Below are 25,216 nucleotides of genomic sequence, written 5' to 3'. Positions count from 1 at the left end.
TCCTAGCCTTTGTGAACACTGAAAAGCATAACAGTATAGCATTGGACCTGGTCCTATTGAAAAGGCCTCACACTAAATTGGTAGTGGGTTATTGACAATCCCTCTCTTGCGATGTTGGTGAAGCCTTTTTTACCATGAAGAAACTAAGAGGATAATACTTTTTAGTTTTACTTTGCATGTTTTTAAAGAAACATCTATAATCAGTAGTGACAATATTTTGAATAAATCTCAGACTAAAGCACGATAGCAGAAGATAAATCGTCTTACCAGCAGTTGGCTAATCTCCATGAAGTCAAACATCTGGTTCTCGTGCATCTTTGCCAGCTGTTTACCCATCTCAATGGCTTTCTCCCACATCTGAACAGACACATGCAGCAGTTAGTAAAAAAATGAATTAAAGATGAACATGAGATGTGAACATGGTCTAGACATCACCATCTGTCCCTCACTAACACCTCTATTCAATCAAACCCAGACAGCAGGTTTCAGGGGTGATGTACTGTGGTAGACACGTGCACCGATAGGCATCTACCTGTGCAGAGTACATGCCCATTTGCCATTCCAGTGTCCAAAGGGCCCTTTTCAGTGGAGGTATAATTTCCTCACCATTTTGTCGTTGTTGTTCTGAACCCACTGCCAATAGTCGTTAAATAACATTTTATTTGTCACATGCGCCGAATACAACAGGCCCTTTCCCAACAATGCCAAGTCAAAAAGAAAAATTTGCAAATAAGAAAATCAGGAAATAGAAACACAATAAAATAGCAACAACGAGGATACAAGGAGTACCGGTACCGACTCAATGTGCAGGGGTACGAGGTAGTTGAGGTAATTGAGGTAATATGTACATATACACTACCGTTTAAAAGTTTGGGGTCACTTAGAAATGTCCTTGTTTTTGAAAGAAAAGCACATTTTTTGTCCATTAAAATAACATCAAATTGATCAGATATACAGTGTAGACATTGTTAATGTTGTAAATGACTATTGCAGCTGGAAACGGCAGATTTTTTTATGGAATATCTACATAGGCGTACAGAGGCCCATGATCAGAAAATCAAATCAAATCAAATTTTATTTGTCACATACATATGGTTAGCAGATGTTAATGTGAGTGTAGCGAAATGGTTGTGCTTCTAGTTCTGACCATGCAGTAATATCTAACAAGTAATCTAACCTAACAATTTCACAACAACTACCTTATACACACAAGTGTAAAGGAATGAATAAGAAATATGTACATAAAAATATATGAATGAGCGATGGTGGAACGGCATAGGCAAGATACAGTAGATGGTACAGTATATACGTATGAGATGAGTAATGTAGGGTATGTAAACATTATATAAAGTGGCATTGTTTAAAGTGGCTAGTGATACATTTATTACATAAATTTTTTCATGATTAAAGTGGCTAGAGATGAGTCAGTATGTTGGCAGCAGCCACTCAATGTTAGTGATGTCTGTTTAACAGTCTGATGGCCTTGAGATAGAAGCTGTTTTTCAGTCTCTCGGTCCCCGCTTTGATGCACCTGTACTGACCTCGCCTTCTGGATGATAGCGGGGTGAACAGGCAGTGGCTCGGGTAGTTGTTGTCCTTGACGATCTTTTTGGCCTTCCTGTGACATCGGGTGGTGTAGGTGTCCTTGAGGGCAGGTAGTTTGCCCCCGGTGATGCGTTGTGCAGACCTCACTAACCTCTGGAGAGCCTTACGGTTGTGGGCGGAGCAGTTGCCGTAACAGGCAGTGATACAGCCCGATAGGATGCTCTTGATTGTGCATCTGTAAAAGTTTGTGAGTGTTTTTGGTGACAAGCCGAATTTCTTCAGCCTCCTGAGGTTGAAGAGGCGCTGCTGCGCCTTCTTCACCACGCTGTCTGTGTGGGTGGACCATTTCAGTTTGTCCGTGATTTGTACGCCGAGGAACTTAAAACGTTCCACCTTCTCCACTACTGTCCCATCAATGTGGATAGGAGGCTGCTCCCTCTGCTGTTTCCTGAAGTCCACGATCATCTCCTTTGTTTTGTTGACATTGAGTGTGAGGTTATTTTCTTGACAACACACTCTGAGGGCCCTCACCTCCTCCCTGTAGGCAGTCTCGTCGTTGTTGGTAATCAAGCCTACCACTGTAGTGTCGTCTGCAAACTTGATGATTGAGATGGAGGCGTGCATGGCCATGCAGTCATGGGTGAACAGGGAGAGGGCTGAGAACGCACCCTTGTGGGGCCCCAGTGGTGAGGATCAGCGGGGTGGAGATGTTGTTACCTACCCTCACCACCTGGGGGCGGCACGTCAGGAAGTCCAGGACCCATAGGCACAGGGCGGGGTCGAGACCAAGGGTCTTGAGCTTAATGACGAGTTTGGAGAGTTCTATGGTGTTAAATGCTGAGCTGTAGTCGATGAACAGCATTCTTACATAGGTATTCCTCTTGTCCAGATGGGTTAGGGCAGTGTGCAGTGTGATTGCGATTGCGTCGTCTGTGGACCTATTGGGGCGGTAAGCAAATTGGAGTGGGTCTAGGGTGTCAGGTAGGGTGGAGGTGATATGGTCCTTGACTAGTCTCTCAAAGCACTTCATGAAGACGGAAGTGAGTGCTACGGGGCGATAGTCATTTAGCTCAGTTACCTTCGCTTTCTTGGGAACAGGAACAATGGTGGCCCTCTTGAAGCATGTGGGAACAGCAGACTGGGATAGGGATTGATTGAATATGTCCGTAAACACACCAGCCAGCTGGTCTGCGCATGCTCTGAGAATGCGGCTGGGGATGCCGTCTGTGCCGGCAGCCTTGCGAGGGTTAACCTGTTGGGTCTAGGGGGCAGCATTTGCACGTCTGGATAAAAAAAATGTACCCGATTTAATCTGGTTACTAATCCTACCCAGTAACTGGAATATGCATATACTTATTATATATGGATAGAAAACACTCTAAAGTTTCTAAAACTGTTTGAATGGTGTCTGTGAGTATAACAGAACTCATTTGGCAGGCAAAACCCTGAGACATTTTCTGACAGGAAGTGGATACCTGATGTGTTGTATTGACTTTAAACCTATCCCATTGAAAAACACAGGGGCTTAGGAATATTTTGGCACTTCCTATTGCTTCCACTAGATGTCACCAGCCTTTACAAAGTGTTTTGAGTCTTCTGGAGGGAGATCTGACCGAACAAGAGCCATGGAACGATGATGTCCCATTAGACACCTGGCGCGCGAGTTCATGTTGGGTACCCTCGTTCCAATACGTTATAAAAGAGTATGCATTCGTCCACCTTGAATATTATTCATGTTCTGGTTAAAAAAGGCCCTAATGATTTATGCTATACAACGTTTGACATGTTTGAACGAACGGAAATATATTTTTTCCCCTCGTTCATGACGAGAAGTCCGGCTGGCTTACATCATGTGCTAACGAGACGGAGATTTTTGGACATAAATGATGAGCTTTTTTGAACAAAACTACATTCGTTATGGACCTGTGATACCTGGAAGTGACATCTGATGAAGAGAATCAAAGGTAATGGATTATTTACATAGTATTTTCGATTTTAGATCTCCCCAACATGACGTCTAGTCTGTATCGCAACGCGTATTTTTCTGGGCGCAGTGCTCAGATTATTGCAAAGTGTGATTTCCCAGTAAGGTTATTTTTAAATCTGGCAAGTTGATTGAGTTCAAGAGATGTAAATCTATAATTCTTTAAATGACAATATAATATTTTACCAATGTTTTCTAATTTTAATTATTTAATTTGTGACGCTGACTTGACTGCCGGTTATTGGAGGGAAACGATTTCCTCAACATCAATGCAATAGTAAAACGCTGTTTTTGGATATAAATATGAACTTGATAGAACTAAAAATGCATGCATTGTCTAACATAATGTCCTAGGAGTGTCATCTGATGGAGATTGTAAAAGGTTAGTGCATCATTTTAGCTGGTTTTATGGTTTTGGTGACCCTGTCTTTGACTTGACAAAACATTACACACAACTCTTGTAAATGTACTGTCCTAACATACTCTAAATTTATGCTTTCGCCGTAAAACCTTTTTGAAATCGTAAAACGTGGTTAGATTAAGGAGATGTTTATCTTTCAAATGGTGTAAAATAGTTGTATTTTTGAAAAATTTGAATTTTGACATTTATTTGGATTCAAATTTGCCGCTCTTGAAATGCACCTGCTGTTGATGGAGTGCACCACGGGTGGCACGCTAGCGTCCCACCTAGCCCCAAGAGGTTAACACATTTAAATGTTTTACTCACGTTGGCTGCGGTGAAGGAGAGCCCGCAGGTTTTGGTAGCGGGCCGTGTCAGTGGCACTGTGTTGTCCTCAAAGCCAGCAAACAAGTTGTTTAGTTTGTCTGGGAGCAAGACATTGTGGTCCGCAAAGGGGCTGGTTTTCCTATTGTAGTCCGTGATTGACTGTAGACCCTGCCACATACCTCTCCTGTCTGTTGAATTGCTACTCTACTTTGTCTCTATACTGACGTTTAGCTTGTTTGATTGCCTTGCGGAGGGAATAGCTACACTGTTTGTATTTGGTCATGTTTCCGGTCACCTTGCCCTGATTAAAAGCAGTGGTTCGCGCTTTCAGTTTTGCGCGAATGCTGCCATCAATCCACGGTTTCTGGTTGGGGAATGTTTTAATAGACGCTGTGGGTACAACATCACCGATGCACTTGCTAATAAACTTGCTCACCGAATCAGCATATTCATCAATGTTATTGTCCGACGCTATGCGGAACATATCCCAATCCACGTGATCGAAGCAATCTTGAAGCGTGGAATCCGATTGGTCGGACCAGCGTTGAACAGACCTGAGCACGGGCGCTTCCTGTTTTAGTTTCTGTCTATAGGCTGGGAGCAACAAAATGGAGTCGTGGTCAGATTCTCCGAAAGGAGGACGGGGGAGGGCTTTATATGCGTCGATGATGTTAGAATAACAATGATCAAGGGTTTTGCCAGCCCGGGTTGCGCATTCGATATGCTGATAAGATTTAGGGAGCCTTGTTTTCAGATTAGCCTTGTTAAAATCCCCAGCTACAATAAATGCAGCCTCAGGATATGTGGTTTCCAGTTTACATAGAGTCAAATGAAGTTCTTTCAGGGCCATCGATGTGTCTGATTGGGGTGGGATATATACGATTGTGATTATGATCGAAGAGAATTCTCTTGGTAGATAATGCGTTCGGCATTTGATTGTAAGGAATTCTAGGTCAGGTGAAGAAAAGGACTTGAGTTCCTGTATGTTGTTATGATCACACCACGTCTCGTTAATCATAAGGCATACACCCCCGCCCTACTTCTTACCAGAGAGATGTTTGTTTCTGTCGGCGCGATGCGTGAAGAAGCCAGGTGGCTGTACTGAGTCTGATGACGTATCCCGAGTGAGCCATGTTTCCGTGAAACAAAGAATGTTGCAATCTCTGATGTCTCTCTGGAAGGCAACCCTTGCTCGGATTTCGTCTGCCTTGTTGTCAAGAGACTGGACATTGTCGAGTAGTATGCTCGGGAGCGGTGCGCGATGTGCCCGTCTACGGAGCCTGACCAGAAGACCGCTCCGTCTGCCCCTTCTGCGGTGCCGTTGTTTTGGGTCACTGGCTGGGATCCGATCCATTGTCCTGGGTGGTGGACCAAACAGAGGGTCCGCTTCGGGAAAGTCGTATTCCTGGTCGTAATGTTGGTGAATTAACGTTGCTCTTATATCCAATAGTTCCTCCCGACTGTATGTAATAAAACCTAATATTTCCTGGGGTAACAATGTAAGAAGTAACACATAAAAAAACTAAATACTGCATAGTTTCCTAGGAACGCGAAGCGGGTCGGCCATCTCTGTCGGCACCGGATGTTCCTCAGCAACCATCACTCCTGTGTTCCAATGGCATGTTGGGTTAGCTAATCCAAGTTTATAATTTTAAAAGGCTAATTGATCATTAGAAAACCCTTTAGCACAGCTGAAAACTGGCCTTCTTTAGACTAGTTGAGTATCTGGAGCATCAGCATTTGTGGGTTCGATTACAGGCTCAAAACGGCCAGAAACAAATAACTTTCTTCTGAAACTTGTCAGTCTATTCTTGTTCTGAGAAATGAAGGCTCTTCCATGCGAGAAATTGCTAAGAAACTGAAGATCTCTACAATGCTGTGTACTACTCCCTTCACAGGACAGTGCAAACTGGCTCTAACCAGAATAAAAAGAGGAGTGGGAGGCCCCGGTGCACAACTGAGCAAGAGGACAAGTACATTAGAGTGTCTAGTTTGAGAAACAGACGCCTCACAAGTCCTCAACTGGCAGCTTCATTAAATAGTACCCACAAAACACCAGTCTCAACGTCAACAGTGAAGAGGTGACGCCGGGATGCTGGCCTTCTAGGCAGAGTTGCAAAGAAAAAGCCATATCTCAGACTGGCCAATAAAAAGAAAAGATTAAGATGGGCAAAAGAACACCGACACTGGACAGAGGAACTCTGCCTAGAAGGCCAGCATCCCGGAGTCGCCTCTTCACTGTTAATGTTGACAACGGGGGTTTTGGTACTTTTAATGAAGCTTCCAGCTACTTGCACTATTTAATGAAGCTGTAGCAATTTGATTAGCTGTTCAGCTGTCTTATGGCTTGGGGGTAAAAGCTGTTCAGGAGCCTTTTGGTCGCAGACTTGGCGCTCCGCTACCGATTTCAGTGCGGTAGCAGAGAGAACAGTCTATAACTTGGGAGGCTGGAGTCTTTGACCATTTTTAGGGCCATCCTCTGACACCGCCTGGTATAGAAGAGCTCGGCCCCAGTGATGTACTAGGGCGTATGCACTACCTTCTGTAATGCCTTGCAGTGGGATGCTAAGCAGTTGTCACACCAAGTGGTGATGCAGTCAGTCAAGATGCTCTCAATGGTGCAGCTGTATAACCTTTGGAGATCTGAGGGCCCATGCCAAATATTTTCAGCCTCCTAAGGGGCCAGGTCTCTGAACTCCTCCCTGTAGGCTGTCTCATCATCATCGGTGATCATGCTTACCATCGTCATGTCGTCTGCAAACTTAATGATGGTGTTGGAGTCATGGGTGAACAGGAAGGGACTAAGCACGCACCCCTGAGGGGCCCCCATGGCAGATGTGTTGTTGCCTACTCTCATCACCTGGGGGCGGCCCATCAGGAAGTCCAGGATTCAGTTGCACAGGGAGGTGTTTAATCCCAGGGTCCTTAGCTTAGTGATGATCTTGGAGGGCACAATGGTGTTGAACGCTGAGCTGTACTCAATGAACAGCATCCAGGTGTTGATGTGAGTTATGACCAGCCTTTGAAAGCATTTCATGGCTACAGATGTGAGTGCTATGGGGCGATAGGCATTTAGACAGGTTACCTTGGCATTCTTGGGCACAGGGACTATGGTGGTCTGCTTGAAACATGTAGGTATTTACAGACTGGGTCAGGGAGAGGTTGAAAATGTCAGTGAAGACACTTGCCAGCTGGTCAGCGCATGCTCTGAGTATGCGTCCTGGTACTTCGACTGGCCCTGTGGCCTTGTCAATGTTAACCTGTTTAAAGGTCTTAATCACATTCGTTATGGAGAGGATGATCACACAGTCATCCGGAACAGTTGGTGCTCTCATGCATGTTCAATGTTCTTGCCTTGAAGCGAGTATAGGAGGTATTTAGCTTGTCTGGTAGGCTCGCGTCATTGGACAGTTCGCGGCTGTCCTTCCCTTTGTAATCCGTGATAGTTTGCAAGCCGTGCCATTTATGCTTCAAAACCAAAAAGTTGGTGTCTTGATTGCTGACCAATGACCAGTCATTAGCATTGGCGCGCAAAGGTGGGTGCGCATATCCAGATTAGTGACCAGAAAGAACTTGTTTAATTTCCTCCAGTTTTGCATGGCAAAAACAGAGTAGGCCTACGTTCATCATCTATATAAAATGCAGTTTATCAATCTACTACTGACTCATCTCTGCCAGTACAATAGGCTATCTGGCGATTTTGATGAATCATTTTCATATTTCAGATAGGTCTAGTTTGGGTGGATACTGGCAGTCTAAAGATAAGCAGCTATAACATCGCACTGTCTTCAAAATTGTGGGATGAAGATGTAACATATTCTGCCCAAAGTATTATGATATGTTTAAGGAAGAACTGGCCTATCTGGTTGGCAACGCGCACTCTGCAGGCAGGCTGCCCTTGTAATTGATGGCACGGTGCAGACAGCTTTTCCATCTGATCCTGCAACCTCCACTACAAGTAGGCTGTATGATTTTGCTTGCTCTGGACTCCAGAAAAGTGACATGATATATACCTACTTGATATTGGCTGCTAACATGAATGATTTTCAGCTCCAAATGCAGGTGTAAAATGGGAGTTATTTCTGTAGCCTATCTTTCGTTTGGAAAAAATACATCACCGTTTATGGATGCAATGACAGGCCATTTTTGCGCATCGATTGTGTGTGCATGTTTGCGTGTGCGCACATGCATGTGTGTGTGCGGGGGGTTGCAAGTTTTGTCAGTCAATCCGGAAAATTTCAAAAACGTTGAAAGTTTCTTCAAGTCGCAAAAACCATCAAGCGCTATGATGAAACTGGCTCTCATGAGGACTGCCACAGGAAAGGAAGACCCAGAGTTACCTCTGCTGCAGAGGATACGTTCATTAGTTACCAGCCTCAGAAATTGCAGGCAAAATAAATGCTTCACAGAGTTCAAGTAACATACACATCTCAACATCAACTGTTCAGAGGAGACTGCGTGAATCAGGCCTTCATGGTCAAATTGCTGCAAAGACACCACCACTAAAGGACACCAATAATAAGAAGAGACATGCTTGGGCCAAGAAACACGATCAATGGACATTAGACTGGTGGAAATCTGTCCTTTGGTCTGATGAGTCCAAATGTGAGATTTGTGGTTCCAACTGCCGTGTCTTTGTGAAACGCAGAGCAGGTGAATGGATGATCTCCGCATGTGTGGTTCCCAACGTGAGGCATGGAGGAGGAGGTGTGATGGTGTGGGTGTGCTTTGCTGGTGACACTGTCTGTGATTTATTTAGAATTCAAGGCACACTTAACAAGCATGGCTACCACAGCATTCTGCAGCGATACGCCATCCCATCTGGTTTGCGCTTAGTGGGACTATAATTTGTTTTTCAACAGGAAAATTACCCAAAACACACCTCCAGGCTATGTAAGGGCTATTTGACCAAGAAGGAGAGTGATGGAGCGCTGCATCAGATGACCTGGCCTTCACAATCATCCGACTTCAACCCAATTGCGATGGATTGGGATGAGTTGGACCGCAGAGTGAAGGAAAAGCAGCCAACAAGTGCTCAGCATATGTGGGAAATCCTTCAAGACTGTTGGAAAACATTCCAGGTGCCAAGAGTGTGCAAAGCTGTCTTCAAGGGTTGCTACTTTGAAGAATATATATCATATATTTTGATTTGTTTAAAATAGAATTGGTGACTACAAGATTCCATATGTGTTATTTCATAGTTTTGATGTCTACACTATTATTCTACAATGTAGAAAATTGTAAAAATAAAGAAAAACCCTTGAATGAGTAGGTGTGTCCAAACTTTTTACTGGTACTGTGTACTGAATAAAATATAAACCCAACATGCAACAATTTCAAAGATTTTACTGAGTTACAGTTCATATGAGGAAATCAGTCAATTGAAATAAATTCATCAGGCCCTAATCTATGGATTTTACATGACTGGGTATGATATATATATCTGTTGGTCACCAGGCTCCCGAGTGGCGCAGCGGTTTAAGGCACTGCATCTCAGTGCTAGAGGCGTCACTACAGACCCGATTCCAGGCTGTATCACAACCGGCCGTGATTGGGAGTCCCATAGGGAGGCTCACAATTGGCCCAGCATCGTCCGGGTTAGGGATTGGCCGGGGTAGGCCGTCATTGTAAATAAGAATTTGTTCTTGACTGACTTCCCTAGTTAAATAAAGGTTAAATAAAAATACCTTCAAACAATGGGCTTCAGGATTTCATCAAGGTATTTTTGTGCATTCAATTTGCCATCGAAAAAATGCAATTGTGTTTATAAATCGGTAGCTTATGCCTGCCCATACCATAACCCCACCATGGGGCACTCTGTTCACAACGTTGACATCAGAAACTCGCTCACACACACGACGCCATACACATGGTCTGCGGTTGTGAGGCCGGTTGGAAGTACTGCCAAAATCTATAAAACAATGGTGGAGGTGGCTTATGGTAGAGAAATTAACATTAAATGATCTGGCAACAGCTCTGGTGGACTTTCCTGCAGTCAGCATGCCAATTGCACGCTCCCTCAAAACTTGAAGTATCTGTGGCATTGTGTTGTGTGACAAAACTGCACATTTTAGAGTGGCCTTGTATTGTTCCCGTGCACCTGTGTAATGATCATGCTGTTTAATCAGCTTCTTGATATGGCACACCTGTCAGGTGGATGGATTATCTTGACATAGGAGAAATGTTCCCTAACAGGGATGTAAACAAATTTGTGCATAACATTTGAGAGAAATAAGCTTTTTGTGCATAAGCAACATTTTTGGGATCACTTTACATGTTGCATTCATATTTTTTTCATATTCTTGTTCATTATAGTAAAGGTGGCTACAGTATTTCTTACAATCTTCTATTTTGACTGGAATTGTGTTGTTCATTGTTAATAAGTGCAGTTTTTATTCCAATTCAAAATAGTTTTGCATTGCTCACACTGTGGTTGAATCAATGTTGTTTCCACGTCATTTCAATGAAATTACATTGAACCAACATGGAATAGACGTTGAATTGACGTTTGTGACCACGGTTGCTGGAATTCTTTGAGCACATGCCCCCCAAAAGGTATGGCATGGCCCTGTACTGTGGTGAACAGTAGTAATCTGTAAATCTGGTAACCATGTTTGATTGAATATGGCCATCAGATTATTTGTTGCAAATTCAACTGACACAAATATCTCTGACAGTAGCTCTTGTGGTATGTTCAGGGGTAAGTAGCATAGGAGCTCTAACCCTACAGATGCGGTCAAATATATTGGCACTCTTGCACAATTCACTATTTCTTCTCAAATAAATTGAAATTGAAAAAACTGATGGTGTTCACACGTGTATTTGTTTGATTTACAACTGCACCCCAAAATAAATCTAAACTGAAAATGAGATTTTTCACTTCAAAGTCAAAAATGGCCTTGATGATTCTCAGCAATGATCCTACCTGTGGTAAATTGCGGGTGCCTACAGGGTAAAAATAGCCATTCAACCAGTTTTGAAAAGAGAAAACAGAACATTCTGCTCCATTGCAAAGTGCAAGGGAGCCAATATATTGAACTTTATCTGAAGATCAGGGTTCCTAACAGGGTAACTGTAGTGAGGATGAGGGTGGGAACTCACTTTGCCCTTGTCCAGGTAACAGATTATCTCCTGGAAGAGCCTCTCTTTGAGCTCCTGCTGGGTCCAGACATGTTGGCCATCACCGGGGATCAGATGAGGTGCACAGGGCTTGTCAGACCACTGAGGTGGACACAATACACAAATTGCATTTAGTTTTCTAGTAATGTATGTTATAGTATGTTAATTGTAATTTTAGGGAAATATTCCAAAGACTGATGTTTTTATTGAAAGTCGAATTGAATGTTGAGTGAGACCTCAAGGAGTTCGGCATGAAGTAACAGGGTGTAGGCTGCCTCTGTGTAGTTCTCACAGACAAGGTGTAAATCCCTCAGCTTGTACAGATACCTGAGGACGAATTCAGTATTTTAGAGTGATATCTAACAAAATAGGATGCAAAGAAGACTATTCATTTATCCAACTGTCTCACCGTATGTAAATGTCTTCCCGTTTCTTCTCTTTATAGAAATTCTGTCACAACCAAAATAAAAACAGTGGAAAAACTCAGGTTTGGTTCAAATGTTTGATGATAACATTTAGTAAAAAATGAATTGGTTCAATGTAGAAACATAACATCTTCATATACTCCTCCTCTGAGGTGGTGAATGTGGCTCAATCGTTCAGACTATATTGTGAGTTCCACATAAACCAGTCCAATGGATTAGATAGTGCCTGGTGAGCTCCCCTCTGCATCTTAGTTGGGTACTGTAAGGGCGTACCAGGACGTTGACGGTGCAGCTCATGCGGAGCTCAGGGCTCTCGTCATGTGTGATGGTGCGGTATGCCAGTAGCTTCTCCAGCAGACTGCTGAGCAGCAGAGCCAGCTCCTCCCCTGACTGAGACAGGTATCTGTGCCTCCGGCAGTGCTCCAGTAGCCTACACAATACCAACAATGCAATATAGATAAATAGCCCTTATTTAGGTCTTGAATATGAAACCATGAGGTAATAAGAATAAGAAAAAGGCATCAGCCTCTGATTGGCAGGGTGCTTACGTTTTCTCCAGCAGGATTTTGTACTGTTCATCCCCACGGCCTCCCTCTACTTCCTGATCCAACTTGGTGATCAGTTCATTCTCAAACTGCATTTACAGGCAGACATATTAAAAACACATCACACATGCCAATGCAAGGATCAGTTCAGCCAAATAAAGCTGGGAAACTCTATTTGTACAGTTATACTGTAAAGCCAGACAGGCAACACTACTGTGGGCAGCTATCTCACCATGTCAAAGGTACGGCTGGGAGTGAAGTTGTGCTCACACTGCATCATGTCAAAGAAGATGGGGATGGTGGCTTTCCTAAGCTCTGGCTCAGGCACCAGGGTAGCCTCCAGGATGGGCCCCACCATGGCAGGGATGAACTTCATCTTGTGGGGGCCTGAGGGATACACACAGGATGCCGTTAGAAGCAAATGTTACACAGGGTTCATTTAAAAGGGCAATAAGCCACACTCCTTTTTCATGCAAACAAAAAGACAGTAAACTCATAAAGCGGTAAACAAAAAGCGGGCCACCATGAAACTAGGCAATAAAACAACAATGTCTAGCTTCTCTCCTATCATGTTTCCACTGAACAGGCCATTCTCTATTTGAGGAGTTCCTGTCTCACAGAGATAACAACTACCGGACGGTACTTACCAAGATTATACCACATGTCTCTGATCTTAAAGCCAATGCTCTTCCTCATGTCTCCATACCTGTAACCACATCATAGAATGACACTACACGCAGTAGAGCATGAATACATATTTACTAACAGGAGCATTTACAGTGCGTTCAGAAAGTATTCACACCACTTTACTTTTCCCCAAAGGTTTTGTGTTGCACCCTGATCTACTACACATAATACCCCATAATGTCAAAGTGTAATTTAGTTTTTAGACATTTTTACAAATTAATTAAAAATGAAAAGCTGAAAATGTCTTCAGTCAAAAGTATTCAACCCCTTTGTTATGGCAAGTCCAAATAAGTTCAGGAGAAGAATGTGCTTAACAAATCCCATAATAAGTTGCATGGACTCATTCTGTGTTCAATAATAGCGTTTAACATGATTTTTCTATGACTACCCCATCTCTGTACCGTACACATACAATTATCTGTAAGGTCCCTCAATCGAGTAGTGAATTTCAAGCACAGATTCAACCACAAAGACCAGGGAAGTTTTTCAATGCCTCGCAAAGGGCACTGATTGTTAGATGTGTCAAATTGTTTTAATAATAAGCAGACATTGAATATCCCTTTGAGCATGGTGAAGTTATTAATTAGGCTTTGGATGGTGTACAAATACACCCAGTCACCACAAAGATACAGGCATCCTTCCTAACTCAGTTGGCATAGAGGAAGGAAACTGCTCAAGGATTTCACCATGAGGCCGATGGTGACATAGCTCGTAGATTTTTTTAAAGAATATTGGGCAAATATTGTACAATTCAGGTGTGCAAAGCTCTTAGAGACTTACCCAAAAAAGACTCACAGCTGTAATCGCTGCCAAAGGTGTTTCTAACATCTATTGACTCAGGGGGGTGCATACTTATCTAATCAAGATAGTGATTTATTTGTATTAATTTATAACAAATATTGAAATTTTTCAACCACTTTGACATAACAGAGTATTTTGTGTAGATCGTTGAACAATTTAAAAATTAAATCAATTGTAATCCTACTTTGTAACACAACAAAGGGTGGAAAAAGTAAAGGGGTGTGAATACTGTACATCAATTCAAATACACTGTGCAATTTTGATTTTTGTTGTGTAATTATTTATTTTGGGGAATTTAAATATTGCACTCATACACAAAATAAAGAAGAAAAGGACATACTTGTTAAGTATTTTGTTCCGTTTCTCTTGAGAGAAGGATTCCAGCTGCAATGACTTGTGGGTAAGGAATGCCACAGTCAGATGGAAGTAGTTGTTCCATAGCTGAAGAGAGGAGAATATGATAAACATTTTGACATGGACATTGAGACAATGATTGAGTTAAGACTACATTAGGAGAGAGACACAGATGTCTTTTGTCCACCCCATTAAGAGGTGGAGACTTGAGACCCACCTGCAGCTCAAAGTGGGTCTGGTCTAGGAAGTACATGTTGAGGACCTCAGAGTACTGGTTGATGGCCCGCAGAAACACCCCAATCTGTAGAAGGTTCATGGTCATCCAGTCGGAGGGGAAAACGTTCCCCATCAGGTCCTTAAACATGATGAATGTCTCCATCAGGAAGTCCTGTAGTGGGCCAGGGAGAACAGTTACCTTGCCTGTACTGCAAGTACCTGGATTTATGCATCTTCATGTCTGCACAAACATGGGATTGTGTTTCTAACCAAGTCCATTGATTAGTAACAAGTTGAACTATGCACAGCAGGTACCTAAGCTTTTCTCATATTAGACCCACACATCTCAGTAAAGAAGCAAGGACAGGGAGATCCTCACATTGTTCCAAGTCAGTCCCATGAAATGTCTATAATCAATAACCACTTCAGGCGCAGTTACAAGCACCAGTGGTTGAATGCCAGCTATCGACTGGATGACTCAGGAAGAGCCATGCCCAGGGCAGGCGGAGCGGACCACTTACAATAATGTCCTGTCTGGTCTTGAAAGTACTTATGTAGTGGGCGTAGTGCATGTCATCCATCTGCTTCAAGATGGCAGTCATGCAGGCTAGGTAATGACCCTGGTATGGAGAAGACAGAGCATCAGTTACCTTAGCTGAAAAACTAGTTTAGGTTCCCACATACAGTACCAGTCAAAAGTTTAGACACCTACTCATTCAAGGGTTTTTCTTTATTTTTACTATTTTCTACATTGTAGAATAATTGTGAAGACATCAAAACTATGAAATAACACATATGGAATCATGTAGTAACCAAAAAAATGTATTTTAGATTTTAGATTCTTCAAAGTAGCCACCCTTTGCCTTGATGACAACTTTGCACATTTTTGGCAAATGTATTTCCTTCTTAATGCTTTTGAGCCAATCAGTTGTGTTGTGACAAGGTTGGGGTGGTATACAGAAGATTTGGTAAAAGACCAAGTCCATATTATTGCAAGAACAGCTCAAATAAGAAAAGAAAACGACAGCCATCATTACTTTAAGACAAGAAGGTCAGTCAATGCGGAAAATGTCAAGAACTTTGAAAGTTTCTTCAAGTGCGTCGCAAAAACCATCAAGCGCTCTGATGAAACTGGCTCTCATGAGACCCAGACTTGCAGAGGATAAGTTCATTAGAGTTACCAGCCTCAGAAATTGCATCCCAAATAAATGCTTCACAGTGTTCAAGTAACAGACACACCTCAACATCAACTGTTCAGAGGAGATTGTGTGAATCAGGCATTCATGGTCGAATTGCTGCAAAGAAACCACTACTAAAGGACACCAATAATAAGAAGAGACTTGCTTGGGCAAAGAAACACGAGCAATGGACATTAGACCAGTGGAAATCTGTCCCTTGGTCTGATGAGTCCAAATTTGAGATTTTTGGTTCCAACTGCCGTGTCTTTGTGAGACACAGAGTAGGTGAACAGATGATCTCCGCATGTGTGGTTCCCACCGTGAAGCATTGAGTAGGTGTGATGGTGTTGGGGTGATTTGCTGGTGACACTGTTAGTGATGTATTTAGAATTCAAGGCACACTTAACCAGCATGGCTACAACATCATTCTGCAGCGATATGCCATCCCATCTGGTTTGTGCTTAGTGGGACTATCATTTCTTTTTCAACAGGACAATGACCCAACACACATCCAGGCTGTGTAAGGGCTATTTGAAAAAGAAGGAGAGTGATTGAGTGCCGCATCAGATGACCTTGCCTCCACAATTACCCGATCTCAACCCAATTGAGATGGTTTGGGATGAGTTGGACCGTAGAGTGAAAGAAAAGCATCCAACAAGTGCTTAGAATATATGGGAACTCCTTCAAGACAGTTGGAAAAGCATTCCTCATGAAGCTGGTTGAGAGAATGCCAAGAGTGTGCAAAGCTGTCATCAAGGCAAAGGGTGGCTACTTTGAAGAATCTCAAATATAAAATATATTTAGATTTGTTTAACAATTTTTGGGTTACTACATGATTCCATATGTGTTACTTCATAGTTTTGATGTATTCACTATTATTCTACAATGTAGAAAATAGTAAAAATAAAGAAAACCCCTTGAATGAGTAGGTGTGTCCAAACTTTTGACTTGTACTGTATAACATGTTATATGCTTATAACCTGCTTATATTGTTGAATGCTTATAAGTGCTAACTAATTTATATACTGTAAAGGATGCATAGAAGCAGATTTTCCGCACTGTGCCTTATACATGGAAACTTAAAATAAAGTATTAGGCTACCAACTGAACAAATTAAAATAACTTTAGAGTTAGATGAAGAAGAGTCTTACAATGAGAGGGGAGGTTCTGCTCATGCTTATGACAGTGCGATTGACCCTGCGAAGCAGCCGCTCCATAATCAGCTGGACATGACCCCGGGTTGGACCCTGAGGACAAAGACAAGCAGCTCAGATAAATAACATATGTTTCAAAACCCATCCAGTTAGAGTCAGGGATGTGACTGATTTCAGTGTTTCCAGCAGCAAAGATAGAGATGTGCTGTAGCAATTAGCCACTCACCACATCCTTGCGGTCCAGGTTGTCAAGCACAGTGCTGAGCAGCTGAACACAGGCCTCGTGGTCAGGCTTATTGGAGTGGTCATCCAGCTGCCCACTCAGCTGGTCAGTCAACAGTGGCAAGAGGACATCTCGACACTCTGTGGGGTCAAAGACAAATAGAGACCATTCAAATGTGTCATCATGTGGTTCTGTTTTTAAATAGAGATGATTATAAAGTTGTGTTTTAACCAGAGGAACCACAGTACCTGGCTTTTTGAAAAGGTCACTCTCCACCATCTTACACATGCAACCAAGCTTCTGGCGCACCAGCTGAGAGTCAGGGATGCTCTCAATGAACTTGGTCAGAAGAACACTAGTGAGAGAGAGACAGGAAGACATACAGAAAAAGGCAAGGACATGTGACAATGTCACCATCTTTTCTATACAGGAAACATCATTTCTGCAGAGATTTTACTGTTAAAATGTCATTACAAGGAGTTACCTGAGCTCCACAGGGTCAAAGACATTTTTTATGTCATTAATGATGGTGGGGAGGTATTTCAGTATCGCCCCCTGAAAAAGACAAGGTCTCAAAAGTGTTTTTAAAAGAACATGAGGGAAATATCACTGGATAATGCTTTACAGAGCTAGTCAACTATAATGTGTTTATCAAGTAAAACTTGAACTATCTTTCATGAAGCCAGCATAAAGGACAATAACTATAGGACCAAGGACGATAACTATAACAAAAACGATAAAAACTATACAGATAAATAAAATCGTTCTAATTCAAGTGAACAGGAACCTCACACTACAACGATAACTAAAAAAATAGTGGATAACGACAACGAGAGATATCACTTCCAGAGATTTTTTCCCTGTCCCTCCAACGATAAAACATTGACAACGAATCAAAAACGCGTTCTATTGAAGCGTTCTTGGCTCTAGGTGCGCGAGGCTGCTCAGAGAGGAGAGAAGGCAGAGCGCAATATACACTTGCCTGAATAACTGGCCATGTGTGAGCATATTGGTGTCCACATTACTTATAAGACGACTTGGGAGAATGATGATTCACGACAAACAGCGTATGTGAAGGCCATATTTTCGATGGTAGGCCTATCTGTTAACGGCGATACATCCTGGCAAAATACACACTATGACTTGCCTACTAATGTACCTTTCTGGACCTTGTCAACTGTCAAGAAAATACCCATTACTGATCAAAATGGTTGCCCAATCAGGCCTAGGCTAGATTATTATTATTTCGGAATGAAACATGCATTCAAAACGCAGGGCTTTTTCGCGGTTATTGAAATGACATATTCACTGCAGTTTACAGCCTAGACTAGAATGATTTACTCGCTTGAAAAATACATTCAAAATGCATTATTGCATTGTGCTGTTATAGCCTAGGTATGATTGTTTTTCTTGTCCCCAAAAAGCTTAATCAATTAGGGAGAATGTCGAGCTGGAGCGCAGACTGGACTGCTTCTATTTTAGGCTGCAAATCTCAATTCGGTCCTCATCGTTTTTGCACAATTGCGCGCCTGGCCTCTGCTGCCTCGCATCTACAGCTATTCCTTTCTATTCCTTTCTACAGCTATTCATTTCCCTTGGAATCCCAATATTTTGTTGTACACCTAATTCGAGCATGTTATTTACTACTACTAGCCTATTTAGGAGATATTGCAACTTGCTATTACTTTTTGAATGTAAAATAGGGGAGTTTGAAAGACGAGGGAGCGCGATGGTGTGATCAAAATAAACCACATGATTAGCCTGCTAATGTATCTTTCTGGACCTAGGTTTTATGCAGTTATTTCGGCATGAAGCATTCAAAACAGGACGTTTAAGCGGTTATTTAAATTTGCCCACATCACTTCAGTTTACAGCCCAAGACAATACTTGTGTACTCACTTGATAACAATAATACATTCACCATTGCACTGTATTGTTGTAGCTTAGGTAGAATACTTTTCTTGTCTAAAAATGTAAGCCTAATCAATAGTGAATCTTTGCGTGTCCGAGACTGGAGCGCAGCCTGGAGGAACGCACAGATCTGCCATGTAATAATCTGTCATTTAACTATTGAAGGACGTAATATCTAGCTTCTTACTTCGGATACACATCTCTACCCTCTCTCTTCCATCTGTTCCAGTGTGCAATATACTGTAGTGTAGGCCATAGGCCACTTTAACTTCTCTAGGGTAGGGGGCAGTATTTTGATGTCCGGATGAAAGGTGTGCCCGTAGTAAACTGCCTGCTACTCAGGCTCAGAAGGTAGGATATGCATAGATTTGGATAGAAAACACTCTGGAGTTTCTAAAACTGTTTGAATGATGTCTGTGAGTATAACGGAACTCATATGGCAGGCAAAGACCTGAGAAAAATCCAACCAGGAAGTGTGGAAATCTGAGGTTTGTAGTTTTTCCAAGTGATTGCCTATACAGTATACAGTGATTTAGGGTTCATTTTGCACTTCCCAAGGCTTCCACTAGATGTCAACAGTCTTTAGAACGTTGTTTCATGCTTCTACTGTGACTGGGGAGAGAATACGAGCTCCTGGAGTCAGATGACTGAGAGAATGACATGAGTTCAGTGGCGCACCCTCCCGTGAGAGTTAGCTGTGTTCCTTTTCTTTTTTGAAGACATTGGAATTGTCCGGTTGGAATATTATGGAAGATTTATTATAAAAACATCCTAAAGATTGATGCTATACATCGTTTGACATGTTTCTACGAATGTAAATATAACTTTTTTTGACTTTTCATCGTGACATTTTGCGCGCGCTTCCTGCATTTGGAGTAGTGGACTAAACGCCCGAACAAAAAGGAGGTATTTGGACATAAATTATGGACTTTATCAAACAAAACAAACATTTATTGTGGAACTGGGATTCCTGGGAGTGCATTCTGATGAAGATCATCAAAGGTAAGGGAATATTTATAATGTCATTTTTGTCATTTCTCTTGACTCCAAAATGGCAGGTTTGTGTATGGCTTGTTTTGATATCTGAGCGCCATACTCGGATTATTGCAAAATTTGCTTTCGCCGTAAAGCTTTTTTGAAATCTGACACAGCGGTTGCATTAAGGAGAAGTGTATCTATAATTCTTTGAATAACTGTTGTATATTTTATCAACGTTTATGATGAGTATTTCTGTAAATTGATGTGCTCATTCACCGGAGGTTTTGGGAGGCAAAACATTTCTGAACATTACACGCCAATGTAAAATGGGGTTTTTGGATATAAATATGAACTTTATCGAGCAAAACATACATGTATTGTGTAACATGAAGTCCTATGAGTGCCATCCGATGAAGATCATCAAAGGTTAGTGATTAATTTTAGCTGTATTTCTGGTTTTTGTGACGCCTCTCCTTGCTTGGAAAATGGCTGTGTGGTTTTTCTTGTCTCGGCGCTGTCCTAAAATAATCTAATGTTATGCTTTCGCCGTAAAGCCTTTTTGAAATCGGACAATGTGGTTGGATTAAATTAACGAGAAGTGTATCTTTAAAATGGGATATAATAGTTGTATGTTTGAGAAATTGGAATTATGAGATTTTTGTTGTTTTGAATTTGCCGCCCTGCTATTTCACTGGCTGTTGAATAGTGTGTCCCGCTGGTGGACTAGTGTCCCACATACCCCAGAGAGGTTAATAAATGGATTACTAGTCACTTTAAACAATGACACTTTAATAATGTTTACATATCTTACATTACTCATATCATATGTATATACTGTATTTTATACCATCTATTGCACCTTTCCTATGCTGCTCAGCCATCGCTCATCCATATATTTATATGTACATATTCTCATTCACCCCTTTATATTTGTGTGTATTAGCTAGTTGTTGGGAAATTGTTAGATTACTTGTTAGATATTACTGCACTGTCTGAACTAGAAGCACAAGCATTTCGCTACACTCGCATTAACATCTGCTAACCATGTGTATGTGACCTATAACATTTGATTTAATTTCATTTAGGCTACGTGAGCCGCCCCGCTATTCCTCTTCACGTGTAATCACAGGAAAAGCTATAGACTACTAAAGCTGTAGACCATTTATTTTTTGCCTTTTTTTATACCAGGCCTAATTGCCTTTTCGCGGAGAGAGCATGCTTGCTCTAGCTAATTGTTGAATGTAAAATAGGCCTAGGCCAAATTAACTGTCATGGGAAAGTTAAGGAGATCGAGTGCGTTGGTGTCAACACTGGCCAGTGATGATAACATTGTTGCACTGATGCATTGCAAATGGTTGCACAAGACAGACAGAGAGATGAGCACAGCGAAAAATAAGATCTAGAGACAAATTGACATCCATTAGAAAAATGGAAATCTCTTCCAAACCACTTGAGCAACAATGCAAGCAATGACAAGATATAAAAGATGTGCACCCTAAACAGTATTTGCTGTTGAATGACTACATTTGAATATGAGTTCCTATATGTACATTTAAGTATTATTTGCAGTTGTCACAATAACAGTGAACACACCCTGAAGCACTGAATGGTCTGTGTTACCACCTTATTAAAGGCCTACAGTGTGCAGTAGTATGCATTGATAAGTTGATTGACAGGTGTACTGCAGAACGCTGGTTATAGTTTTGTATAATGTATCTTTATAGTTATCATCCTTGGTGTGGATGGCCCTTAAGGCTTCCATAAACATAGAAAGGGTAAGCTAGGGGTAAAGCTGTCAATTTCATTAGAATAATACAGTGAGTGTTGCCCTACCAGGCTATTCAATGTTAACTGAGAGTGCATTAAAGAAGATGAAGTACCATGCAAGTGTCCATACCAGTGTCTCTCCCCTACACCAACTCACCTTTATCTTCACTCCCTCGTCTAGCGGTCTGTCCATGAGTGTGTTGAAGGAGAGGAAGAGTGTCCGGATGGAGTTAAAGAAAGCATCCCCATCCTCACTGGTCCCATAGAATCTGAATAAACAAAAAGAAGGACATTGCTCATTTCAAAGCAAACTAATATTGTCTACCAAATGTATGAGTATGTATGAGGAAGGAAGGCCACAGCTATGATACCTGAGGTAGAGGACCCGGGACTGCACAATGAACCTGAACAGGTACTTGAGGGCTTTGAGGGCTGAGTACAGCCCCTCTGTTAGGACAGGCTTATCTGCATGACCCACATAGTAATTCAGAACCTTGGTCAGCTTCCTGAAAAAGTAATGGAATGGGGCACTCAGGCATACCAGTAACTGCATATAAATGACTGCATTCTGAATGGGTGGAAAGGTGTCAAAACAGGAGGAAAGAAAAATGAACAGAGTAGAGAGGGAAATGTGAAAAAGGAGATGGCTAGACTCACATATAAGCCAAAGTGGCACTGAAGTGTTTGTTGATGTATGTCTCCAGTACTGGGTTAAAGTGCTGGAACTTGATGTCTCCAATCAGTGTGATTATGAACACCTAGAAGAAAAGCAAAGCACAGTCAGGAACCAGTGTAATATAGAAACCTGCTGGAAAATGTTGATGCATGAATAGTTTCTGATATACAACTGTCTTTTGGTATATTAAAGACAGATGCCATTAACCCTGATAGCTTAACGTAGGTAATTCACCCACCACTCCAGAACTCACCAGAGCATTAAAGACCAGGTTGTCATAGGTGTCCTTCTCTGAAGTCTCCATCATGATGTTGAACAGGGCATCAAGTGTGTCCTGTAGAAACTAAGACCACAAAAGACAAATGCATTAGTATAGGGTGTCCTTGTATGTTAAACTAGTTAAGAATACTGGAGCAGTCTGGAGCAGTCAGACTCACTTTGACAATCTCTCCTCCCTCTACCTCCATCAGGCGCTGCAGGTTCTGCTCCAGCTGTTCAGGGTTGGACCTCCAGTTCAACAGCCCCAGGAGATCCACTGGAAGAGGAACAGGAGAATATTACTTTTATGTCAACATCACTCTACTCTGTATTATGAGCCGAAGTGCGGAAAGAGTTGGATTTGATTTGATTCAATTTGTTAAGGTCTGTTTGATTCTAAATACATTGTTTCCCAGATAATCGTGTCCTACAGTACCATTCTGGGTGAGTTTAGTTGAGCAGGTGAGAGTGCCAATCTGGAAGCTGTCCTTTGTGACTGGGATGACTCCTGAATGCTGAAAGGTTTTCCCTGTCTGCCTCTCCTTCTCCTCCACCTCAGCCCAGGAGCCTGGCAGAGTCAGGTATGTCTTTGCATCCTCAGTCTTCTTTACGTCAACCTGAGCCAAATGAACAAAAGGAATTAAATACTAAAACATATTCATCTGTATGTCATTTGATATTCATTGACCAGGGAGGGGCCATGAATGATCTACTTACTTTCAGCTTTTTATTTTATATGAAATATCTAAATAATTACTACTTCACTACTTAACAGACAATGAAATAGAATCCCTATGGGGAGAGAATTATTTCAAATGAATCAAATGTATCTGAACCCTCTGGGTCCACCAAGCTGTGGGCATCATATAGGGTCGGCGTCAGTAGCATAGTGCTGTGTTGGTCCCACCTTGTAGACAATGAGGTCATGTCTGCCGTCTTTCAGCGTGGTTCCGTCTCCTTTCATCAGGCGGACGAACGCCATGCCAAATGGCTTTTCTGATTTGTCTCTAGCTAAAAGAAACACAGCAGTGTCGGTAAGGACCCAATCAACCAACTCTGAAGGACACATTCATATTCATTCTGACCAGATCCCAGAGGGTTAGGGCAGGCTGCCTGGGTGTCGAGTGTTTTAGAAATGTGAGGCACTCACAGTCCTGAGATGATCTGTGTCGAAACATCACCCTGAGATGACAGCGGCCCACATCTTCAATAGGAATAGTCACCTTGGAGGGGGAAAATAAAGGAATGAGGAGAGGAGTGAGGAGAGTATCATGACAAGATACAGAGAAAGTCATGTCTAGTGTCTGTCTAGCATTTTGTATGAGTGCCACAATCCTTGCCAATATCTCCTCTAAAGGATTATTTAATTGTATAGAGCCAAATCTTTTTGGGAAATTAATTGCTGAACTTGAGCCACCATGGGGAGAGTACAGAGCTCTCTTGTCCTGACAGAAACACCTGGGATGCTGGTAAGTGAGCTGTACCTTTACTGTTTCATTCCAGCTCGGCTGCTTGACCTGGTAGTAAATTACAGACTTGTACTCTGTGATCCCATCATATCCAGCTCCAGGAAATATTGCTTTCTATTCAAGGAGAAGGAATGAGCTTCAGTCAAACATTTTCTTTGCAGACAAGAAACCCCATGTATATGTATAAACATGAATTGGGGTCATTTTGTAATAACTTATGTTTTCTTACAGTAAACCAACAAACATGAGTTGACCAACATGCAATATTTGAGGTAAAAATGGTTAAAGAAATGTGGAGGCACACATAATGTTAAGACAGCACCCCTACCTCCATGAGATTGCCATCGTCATCTAGTACACTCAACATCACCTCAACATTTTTGGGTGAGGTTTTTTTACCGCGGTCAAACTCCCCCTGCAGCAAGGTCACATATATATCGTTCCTCACATATCCTAGAGGAGGAGAATTAGTTGGTTAATATTGAAAAACAATCTATTAACTGTCACTGCTGTAAAGGCAGCTAGAAAGTATGCAACCCCTTGTTTCAGACGCAATTCAGCTACAAAGAAGAACATGTAAACGTATGGCACCTGGGAGAATGATCTCAGGGAAGCCCATCTTTCTAACAATGGCGGTGGTGCGATCCACAAAGTGGGAGTAGTCCTTCCTGACCTGGGACAGGTCACCAGGAAGTAGCTTTAAGGTCACAAACAGTCCTGAGAACCCAGCAGGGCCAATCAATGAAGAGATAGTTAACAAGACAGAGGAACTAACAGAATGTTCAGAATGGATACACACAACCTGTTACGTTTCTATTTTGAACCCAGTTACGTTTCTATTTTGAACCCAGACCCACATTTTAAAAGCCACTTCCGAGTTACATTCCTTTGTATTTTATATTCTGTTCTACTCTGCTATATTCTAGGCAAACTGGTGAGTTGTTGCCACAGAGTGGCAGTGAGTGTGTCTCTTTACCCTGGCCCTTGTGGTTAACCTCCCGGGTGTTAATGACTTTGTTGAAGACAGCGGTGAGAGGCTCATTCTCTCCAATGACCCGGGATGGGAGGAGAGGTGACATGATTAGTTGCCTCTGACGGATGTAGGTCTCCATAGCTATCCTGGGAGAGAAAAGAAGGGAGAGAGGGGGATAAATATATTTTTAAAGTGGGACTGACAAGTGGATGGAACCATTGATCAC

The 25,216-nt window shown here is 42.1% G+C and overlaps 1 protein-coding gene across 2 annotated transcripts in view; it reads right to left on the bottom strand.

The window, feature by feature from the left end:
- The window catches only part of LOC106585561 (dedicator of cytokinesis protein 5), a 59,179-nt gene that overhangs the window by 14,990 nt on the left and 18,973 nt on the right, over positions 1-25,216 (bottom strand). For both annotated transcript variants that reach the window (XM_014171918.3, XM_014171917.3), the window contains exons 12-38: positions 24,994-25,136; positions 24,609-24,734; positions 24,346-24,470; positions 24,033-24,131; positions 23,699-23,771; positions 23,456-23,559; positions 22,985-23,165; positions 22,728-22,825; positions 22,544-22,633; positions 22,272-22,372; positions 21,986-22,120; positions 21,772-21,883; positions 17,443-17,513; positions 17,207-17,313; positions 16,962-17,098; positions 16,733-16,828; positions 14,925-15,023; positions 14,405-14,575; positions 14,174-14,274; positions 12,993-13,051; positions 12,578-12,732; positions 12,349-12,434; positions 12,074-12,230; positions 11,785-11,825; positions 11,612-11,702; positions 11,358-11,477; positions 268-357 (exon numbers count right to left, since the gene is read on the bottom strand). In XM_014171918.3, coding sequence (XP_014027393.1) covers positions 268-357; positions 11,358-11,477; positions 11,612-11,702; positions 11,785-11,825; positions 12,074-12,230; positions 12,349-12,434; positions 12,578-12,732; positions 12,993-13,051; positions 14,174-14,274; positions 14,405-14,575; positions 14,925-15,023; positions 16,733-16,828; positions 16,962-17,098; positions 17,207-17,313; positions 17,443-17,513; positions 21,772-21,883; positions 21,986-22,120; positions 22,272-22,372; positions 22,544-22,633; positions 22,728-22,825; positions 22,985-23,165; positions 23,456-23,559; positions 23,699-23,771; positions 24,033-24,131; positions 24,346-24,470; positions 24,609-24,734; positions 24,994-25,136 — 2,968 coding nt within the window. The remainder of the gene's footprint in view (positions 1-267; positions 358-11,357; positions 11,478-11,611; positions 11,703-11,784; positions 11,826-12,073; positions 12,231-12,348; positions 12,435-12,577; positions 12,733-12,992; positions 13,052-14,173; positions 14,275-14,404; positions 14,576-14,924; positions 15,024-16,732; positions 16,829-16,961; positions 17,099-17,206; positions 17,314-17,442; positions 17,514-21,771; positions 21,884-21,985; positions 22,121-22,271; positions 22,373-22,543; positions 22,634-22,727; positions 22,826-22,984; positions 23,166-23,455; positions 23,560-23,698; positions 23,772-24,032; positions 24,132-24,345; positions 24,471-24,608; positions 24,735-24,993; positions 25,137-25,216) is intronic.

This window comes from Salmo salar, chromosome 24, assembly GCF_965601325.2.
Source record: "Salmo salar chromosome 24, fSalSal1, whole genome shotgun sequence".
Classification (NCBI taxonomy): Eukaryota; Metazoa; Chordata; class Actinopteri; order Salmoniformes; family Salmonidae; genus Salmo; species Salmo salar.
The sequence above is the reverse complement of the archived record's forward strand: the minus strand, read 5'-3'. Positions and strand labels throughout refer to the sequence as shown.